The sequence below is a fragment of the Bubalus bubalis genome, chromosome 16 (assembly GCF_019923935.1).
Source record: "Bubalus bubalis isolate 160015118507 breed Murrah chromosome 16, NDDB_SH_1, whole genome shotgun sequence".
Lineage (NCBI taxonomy): Eukaryota > Metazoa > Chordata > Mammalia > Artiodactyla > Bovidae > Bubalus > Bubalus bubalis.
Window position 1 is genome coordinate 70,084,658 of NC_059172.1, and position 8,707 is coordinate 70,093,364.

The 8,707-nt window shown below is 43.6% G+C and overlaps 1 protein-coding gene across 1 annotated transcript; it reads left to right on the top strand.

Annotated features, from left to right (window-relative positions):
* Positions 1–6,185: 6,185 nt before the first annotated feature.
* Positions 6,186–7,098, top strand: LOC123464989 (lysine-specific demethylase 4D-like). Its single transcript, XM_045162886.1, is given in 1 exon segment — positions 6,186–7,098. A coding segment is annotated over 1 exon segment (504 nt). The 5' UTR covers positions 6,186–6,316; the 3' UTR covers positions 6,821–7,098.
* Positions 7,099–8,707: the final 1,609 nt, after the last annotated feature.

The window sequence follows — 8,707 nt, forward strand, 5'->3', positions numbered from 1 at the left end:
CGATGTTAAAGTTTTAAATTAAAACTAGCTGTACTGTGCTTAATTGCTTCAGTCATTTCCAACTCTTTGTGGCCCCATGGACCATAGCCCGCCAGGCTCCTCTGTCCATGGGGATTCTCCAGGCAAGAATAATGGAGTGGGTCTCCATGCCGTCCTCCAGGGAATCTTCCTGACCCAGGGATCGAACCAGCCTCTCCTGCCTTGCGGCAGATTCTTTACCACTGAGCCACCACCAAAGCTCTAAAATTAGATGAAAGTGAAAGTCACTCAGTAGTGTCTGACTCTTTGTGACCCCATAGACTGTAGCCCATCAGGCTCCTCTGTCTGTGGAATTCTCCAGGCCAGAATACTAGGGTGGGTAGCCTTTCCCTTCTCCAAAGGATCTTCCCAACCCAGCGATTGAATTCAGGTCTCCTGCATTGCAGTCGGATTCTTTACCATCTGAGCCACCAGGTTTTAAATTAAAATTTAGCTCAGCTGTGTCCAGCTCTTCGCAACCCAAAGGACATTAGCCCAAGTTCCTTTGTTCATGGGATTTTTCAGGTAAGAACACTGGAGTGGGTTGCCATTTCCTCCTCCAGGGGATCTTCCTGACCCCATGTTGAACCCACGTCTCCTGTGAGGCCTGCATTGGCAGGCTCATTCTTTACCACTTCAACACCCGAGCAGCCCCTATTTAGAGAATAACAATGATAAAATGTTTATTGCAGGGAAACAATGACGGTTTAAAATAAGGAAACCTGGTAATATGACTAATAGATCCAAGAGGGAAAGTTATATGATTGCTTTCATAAATTCAAATGGACATACGACAGAATTCAACACTCAGTTCTGTTTAAGACATGGCCCAACTGAATATTTCCTTAAACTGAAAACATTTCCTCTATTTATCTAGTTAAATATTTTATCCCCAAAGCCAGCATTTTGGTTAAGCGGGAAATAATTGAGATGTTTCTGCCGGTAATTAGAATTAGAGGTATTAACCAATGCAAAATAGTAGAGTTATAAGTGATGGAAAGGAAGAAACAATATTTCCTTTTATTAAAATTGGTATGAAAACCTTGGTTCCTGGAAAACTCAAGAAAGCTGCTATTTACACCTATCTTTTTTCCTCCTACTCTTGACCCTAGCAGGGCTCATTGCTGCCTAGATTTTACTTCTTGGGACTTTTTACCAATGGTGAAGGGCACTTCTGCATGGAAGAAGCAGACATTAATCTTCCTAAATCAAGAGGGTGGAGGGATTGAATCAGAACTCAGAACTTTTTTGTCCATCTAAAATGAGTAAAAATAAAAGGAAAGAAGGGCCAGGCATTCAGAAAGTCTCATCTGGGTAAATTGTTGGGCACTGCTGTGTGCAAAAGGGTAGTCAGAGTTAGTTCATGAGGAGGGTTCCTAAAATCAAGATTTCAGAAAAGGTCAGAGGACAAGGGTGACTTAGTTGGGGTGAGGAGGATAATCATTTAAGGAAGGAGAGGAGGTAAAGAAACAGAGGTCACCTTGCTGAACAATGTAAGAAAAGGTCTAGAGAGACCTTTCACATTTTTCTTGCTTATGTCAACGGTCACCCATACATAGTCACTACTTCAAACTTTCTACCTTTCCTGGAACTTCCGTTTTATCACTTCTTTCTCTTTTGGCAGGTGATAATGACTCCTACTGACCGGGCAAGAGTCCCTCAGTGTCCCACACCTCTCTGATCTTGTGTGGCACACTATGGATATTATATTATTACTCCACTGGGCACAGACAATATGCCGGGCACCACACCAAGCCTCAAGATCAGCACAACACACAAACTCACTCTATGAAGCAGAGACTACTAATATTCTCTTTAAAGACATGAAGATATAGAATATAGAAAAATTGAATAAAATATTTCAGGTCTCCATGTAGTAAATGTTGAGCTGAATATTCAAATCCAGATTATTGATTAAGGCTAATTCTGCATTTGAATTATCGTCCCTATGGAAACAAACCTCTTTTCAGGAAGGTCTAAGTCTTGATTGATTTTTATACTCCCCATTGAGCCTGCTATGTTACCTTAAGCATAGTGGTCACTCGATTCATATGTATTTGAATAAACAATTAAGTTAAATCATCTAGCTAACATTTCTTATCTTTTTCTCTCCTTACTAAACATTTCTCTGAGTCTTCACCTTTCAATCTTTCTGTGGCTTTCAATTTTAGGATTAATTCTATTTTGAATTTTAGTGAGAAGTTATGGAATTGGATTAGGATATGTCTGATTGAATTAAAATATTTTGGCCTATCAGACCATTCTCTTTTACTTTAGGATAGCTCCAATGTGGCTCAGTGGTAAAGAACTTGCCTGCCAAGCCGGAGACTCAGGTTTGATCCCTGAGTTGAGAAGATCCCTTGGAGAAGGAAATGGCAACCCACTCCAGTAGTCTTGCCTGGGGAATCCCATGCACAGAGGAGCCTGGCAGGCTACAGTCCACAGGGTCACCAAGAGTCAGACACGACTTAGTTACTGAGCATAAACGAAACACCACCAAGAAAGCATTTTACGGGACTGGGAGAAAACATTTTATGGAGCTGGGAGTATCTCATTTGAAATTAGGATTTGAGCTTCGTGGAAGATTTGCTGCCTAATTATATTCTTATTTTCTTGCTAAATGTGTGAAATTGATAGGGAGAAGCTTTTCTGTTAAAAGTTTAAAGCATTTGTTTTTCAGTTGTGGGAATATCTTTTATGATTTCTACATCAGAAGCTGTGATAAATGGAATTCTTATTTCTCCTAGATTGAAAAAAAAGTATATATGTATAAATATACATGAAAACCCAAAATACATATTATTTACACATGAATATACATAAATATGTATGTAATATACAGTTGTCTCATGAGTGAAAGCTAGTTTTGCTATGTTGTCAAGTTAAATGTTTTAAAAACAGATTTGTATCAGGCAAAAATATTTTCTTCTTATGGGAAACTGAAGGAGTGGACCAGAGCTAGAGTTGAATGGTTTTGGAAGATATTGAAGAATTGTAAAGGAATGGTACTGAGAGAATCCAATTGTTGGTGGGACACAGATCCAGACCATCAGTCTATGCTTCTTCATTTTGAGGTTGAGTCCAAAGGGGAAAGCATATTTCTGGCTCTCGAAAAATGTTCATGTGAAGTTAGGATTTCACATTTATTGAACAATTGCCTGTTTAGTCCTCAGAAAGTGAAGAAGAACTAAACAAGAAACTCTTGTGTCTTAGTTAAATAAAAAGTATGTAAAAGAAATTAAGGCAAGAGCTATTTACTTTTGAGATGGAGTTGTTGTTGTTGGGCTTCCCTGGTGTTTCAGACTGTAAAGAATCTGCCTGCAATGCAGAAGACCCAGCAGACATGGGCTCAATCCCTGGGTCGGGAAGATCCCCTGGAAAAGGAAATGGCAACCAACTCCAGTATTCTTGCCTGGAGAATTCCAGGGACAGAGAAGCCTGGCGGGCTACAGTCCATGGGGTCACAAAGAGTTGGACACGACTAACACTTTCATTGTTGTTGTTATTCAGTCACTAAGTCATATCCAACTCTTTGCAACCCTCTGGAGTTTGCTTAAACTCATGTCTATTGAGTCCATGGTGCCATTAAAAATTTTTTTAAATCTTTAGTTTTTATTTTGGTGATTAAATTTTTAAAAGTTTTATCAAGCAATCTTTTCATGTTCCAGTTTCAAAGAAATATTTTCAATCAAAATATTTTCATTTAGTGAAATGATAACAAACTGAGGTTTGCTAGCAGTGGAAAGTGTTCCACTCAATATGTCAGCAAATTTGGAAAACTCACCAGTGGCCACAGGACTGGAAAAGGTCAGTTTTCATTTCAATCCCAAAGAAAGGCAATGCCAGAGAAGGCTCAAACTACCACAAAATTGCACTCATCTTACACACTAGTAAAGTAATGCTCAAAATTCTCCAAGCCAGACTTCAATGGTATGTGAATCATGAACTTCCAGATGTTCAAGCTGGCAGAGGAACCAGAGATCAAATAGTCAATATCCGTTGGATCATGGAAAAAGCACGAGAATTCCAAAATTCTGCTTGATCAACTATGCCAAAGCCTTTCACTGTGTGGACCACAACAAACTCTGGAAAATTCTTCAAGAGATGGGCATACCAGACCACGTTAGCTGCCTCTTGAGAAATCTGTATGCAGGTCAAGAAGCAATAGTTAGAACTGGACATGGAACAACAGACTGGTTCCAAATAGGGAAAGGAGTATGTCAAGGCTGTATATATTGTTACCCTGCTTATTTAACTTATATGCAGAGTACATCATGAGAAATGCTGGGCTGGATGAAGCACAAGCTGGAATAAAAATTTCTGGGAGAAATATCAACAACCTCAGATATGCAGATGACACCATCCTCATGGCAGAAAGTGAAGAAGAACTAAAGAGCCTCTTGATGAAAGTGAAAGAGGAGAGTGAAAAAGTTGGCTTAAAACTCAACATTCAGAAAACAAAGATCATGGCATCTGGTCCCATCACTTCATGGCAAATAGATGGGGAAACAGTGGAAACAGTGTCAGACTTTATTTTTTGGGGCTCCAAAATCACTGCTGATGGTGACTGAGCCCATGATGACCAACCTAGACAGCATATTCAAAAGCAGAGACATTACTTTGCCAACAAAGGTCCATCTAGTCAAAGCTATGGTTTTTCCAGTGGTCATGTGTGGATGTGAGAGTTGGACTATAAAGAAAGCTGAGCGTGGAAGAATTGATGCTTTTGAACTGTGCTGTTGGAGAAGACTCTTGGGAGTCCCTTGGACTACAAGGAGATACAACCAGTCCATCCTAAAGGAAATCACTTCTGAAGGACTGATGCTGCAGCTGAAACTCCAATATTTGGCTACCTGATGCAAAGAGCTGACTCATTGGAAAAGACCCTGATGCTGGGAAAGATTGAAGGCGGGAGGAGAAGGGGATGACAGAGGATGAGATGGGGGGATGGCATCAATGCCAACAAACTCAATGGACATGAGTTTGAGTAAACTCCAGGTGTTGGTGATGGACAGGGAGGCCTGGTGTGCTGCAGTCCATGGGGTCTCAAAGAGTTGGACATAAGTGAGCGACTGAACTGACTAAACTGAAAAGAACAGTTTTGAGTCTGTGATTGCTCTGTTGACAATGGAATTATATCAGAGCTGACTAAATGAAATTATTCCCTCAGTCATATCCATAATATAAAATCTTCACTAATTTTTTTTTTTAATTGAAATCCTGTTTCCTTTGTGAGAGAAACTGCTGACTCTAGGATTCAGTTCCTGAATGAACTGGAAAGTTGGGAGATATTTTTATAATTTTAGTTCCTTGGAGTTCAGGTGAGAACTGTTGGTGGTGAGTGACATATGGGGAGGTTTTGCTGTTATTGTAGGGTTTCCCTGGTGGCTCAGCGATAAAGAATCTGCCTGCCAATACAGAAGACAAGGGTTCCATCTCTGGGTTGGGAAGATGCGCTAGAGAAGGAAATGGCAATCCACTCCAGTATTCTCACCTGGGAAATCCCATGGACGCAGGAACCTGCTGGGCTATAGTCCTTGGAGTCCCCAAAGAGATAGACACGACTTAGCAACTAAGCAAAACAACAACTTGTAGTACTTAATGCTTATGTTTTCTATGATGATTCACAAGGATCTCTAGCAACTTCAGCTATATGCAGAATCAGTTCAGTTCAGTCGCTCAATTGTGTCCGACTCTTTGCAACCCCATGGACTGCAGCACACCAGGCCTCCCTGTCCATCACCAACTCCCAGAGTTTATTCAAACTCACATCCATCAAGTCGGTGATGCCATCCAACCATCTCATCCTCTGTTGTCCCCTTCTCCTCCCACCTTCAATCTTTCCCAGCATCAGGGTCTTTTCAAATGAGTCAGAATATATGCAGAATAGAATTTAGGATTTGGGAGTTTATGAGGCTTATTAATTTAAATCCATAGCATGTGAGGAACATGACATTTAGAATCTAAATTTTCAAGTAACGACATATCATCCAGTCTTGGGGGGGAAAAAGTATTTCACAAATATATTGCTTACAAGGAATCCTAAGACAGGCACAGGACAGGCCCGGGGAAGAAAGGGAAAAATCAGGGTGTCTGATACGAATTGTAATTGCCCGTCCGTCCAGCAGAGGGTGAGAGGGAGGGAGGTGTGTCTACTACATGGGAGAAAAGCAGAGCCCTGGCAGTGAGCGAGCATCGCCAGGTTTAGGAAAGAGCTGAAAGTATCCGACTCGGGCAGAGGTGGATTTTGAAAATTTGGAGGGAAAACATTCGAAGAACACACACGTATGACTCCGTTATGGTGTTAAAACCGATGAGTCCGTCTATGAGAACAAGCGCTGGGGACCTGCTGGAGCAGGAGTGCGGGGTGGTCATCGAGGGAGTCAACACCCCCTACCTGTACTTCGGCATGTGGAAGACCGCCTTCGCCTGGCACACGGAGGACATGGACCTTTACAACATCAACTTCCTGCACTTCGGGGAGCCCAAGACCTAGTACGCGGTGCCGCCCGAACACGGCCGGCGCCTGGAACGCCTGGCCGGCGCGCTCTTCCCGGGCAGCTCGCGGGGCTGCGAGGCCTTCCTGCGCCACAAGGCGGCGCTCATCTCGCCCACGGTGCTCCGGGACAACGGCATCCCCTTCGGTCGGGTCACGCAGGAGGCGGGCGAGTTCATGGTGACCTTCCCCTACGGCTACCACTCGGGCTTCAACCACGGCTTCAACTGCGCCGAGGCCATCAATTTCGCCACCCCGCGCTGGATCGATTATGGCAAAGCGGCCTGGGAATGGGACTCTGCATGACCTTTGGGGGAAATCTGGGTCAGAATAAGGGCGATTTCAGCACTTAAAAGCCAGCACCTTTAAGAGGTTAAAAATCGAGGGGAAAGTCAGATGGAGACCTGCAATTACCAGCTGGGAAGGGAGTCCGACGTTATGCTAGTGACATTAACAGCAGAACTTTGTAAGGTACTGAAAGCGCCTGATGGGGAAACAGTGGAAACAGTGGCAGCCTTTATTTTGGGGGGCTCCAAAATCACTGCAGATGGTGATTGTGCCCATGAAATGAAAAGACGCTTACAAGGAGTTATGACCAACCTAGACAGCATATTAAAAAGCAGAGACATAACTTTGCCAACAAAGGTCCGTCTAGTCAAGGCTGTGGTTTTTCCAGTGGTCATGTATGGATGTGCGAGTTGGACTATAAAGAAAGCTGAGAGCTGAAGAATTGCTGCTTTTGAACTGTGATGTTGGAGAAGACTCTTGAGAGTTCCTTGGACTGGAAGGAGATCCAACCAGTCCATCCTAAAGGGTATCAATCCTAAGTGTTCATTGGAAGGACTGATATTGAAGCTGAAACTCCAATACTTTGGCCACCTGATGTAAAGAGCTGACTCATTTGAAAAGACCATGATGCTGGGAAAGATTGAAGGTGGGAGGAGAAGGGGACAACAGAGGATGAGATGGGGGGCTAGCATCACTGACTTGATGGACATGAATTTGAATAAACTCCAGGAGTTGGTGATGGACAGGGAGGCCTGGTGTGCTGCAGTCCATGGGGTCGCAAAGAATCAGACACAACTGAGCGACTGAACTGAACTGAAAACGCCTGGCCAGGATGGAGGGGGGTTAGGGGGTGTGGTGGGGGGAAGAGTGCCTTCTGTTTTCCAGCAGCAATAAGGGATAAAGACTTTATTTTCTTGGAGCAGCAAGGAAGTAGGGAGATGGGAGAGTTTGTCTTCCTTTCCAGCCAGACCTGGCGGTACAAGCATAAGATGAACGTGTCCATGAAGAGGTGAGAAAGGTGGATGGGGTGTCAGGGACGCAGTGTAGAGAGCAAGGAGACTTGGGGAGGCCTGCCTTGTCACCAGGCTGTGTGGTCACCTCCCCTAGCTCCATACCAGAGCTGCTGAAGCTTTTCTTCCTTCCTCACCAAGGCAGAGAGGGTGACTCCCGGGAGAGCCTGACTCTGTACTTTAGGGATTTTTGTCCTTGGTGTGGGAAATTCCAGAAAAGCTGTTACTCTGGAGAGTAATAATGGTTCTCTATTTATTATTCCTTCCCTATCTCCTCCCCCGCAGCCTCTTCTTTTCTTTTCATGGTGAAGTCAATAAACGCGATGCTGTTGGTGTTGTATGTTCCCTGTATCTTCAGGCTCAGTCCGTCGACGACTTGCTCTGTATGCATATGTGCAAAGTTGATTCTGAAACATAACTTATTTAGTAAAGCAAACCTTTCTGTAGTCACTGCTTTGACCTTTCCAGCAGTTCCTTAGAGGGGAGAGCTGGACTCTAGCCAGCAGAAGGGCATTCAGATGGGCACTTTGCCGCTTTGTAGTTGTGGGACCTTCAGCAAGAAATCAGTGATTTTCTCTGAGGCCAAATTACAGTGCAAGAGTTTGCGGAGATACTGGGGCATGTGAATGTGGTGGGCGTGGAGGCTTGTGTATCCTCACGCACTCTCCCGACCTCAAGCAAGCCTGAGGCCAAGGACATATGCTCATATTCTTTCTCTGATGCTCAGTTCTACTGTTGTTTTCCTCACCATCCACACAGGCTGACCTATTGCTTTTCTTTTCATTAATAGACTTCATTTTTCAGAGTCGTTCACAGCAAAATTAGTGGAAACTACAGAGAATTTCCATGTGCTCCTCCCCAGACTCCTCTACCTGCATCCACATTTGTTACAACC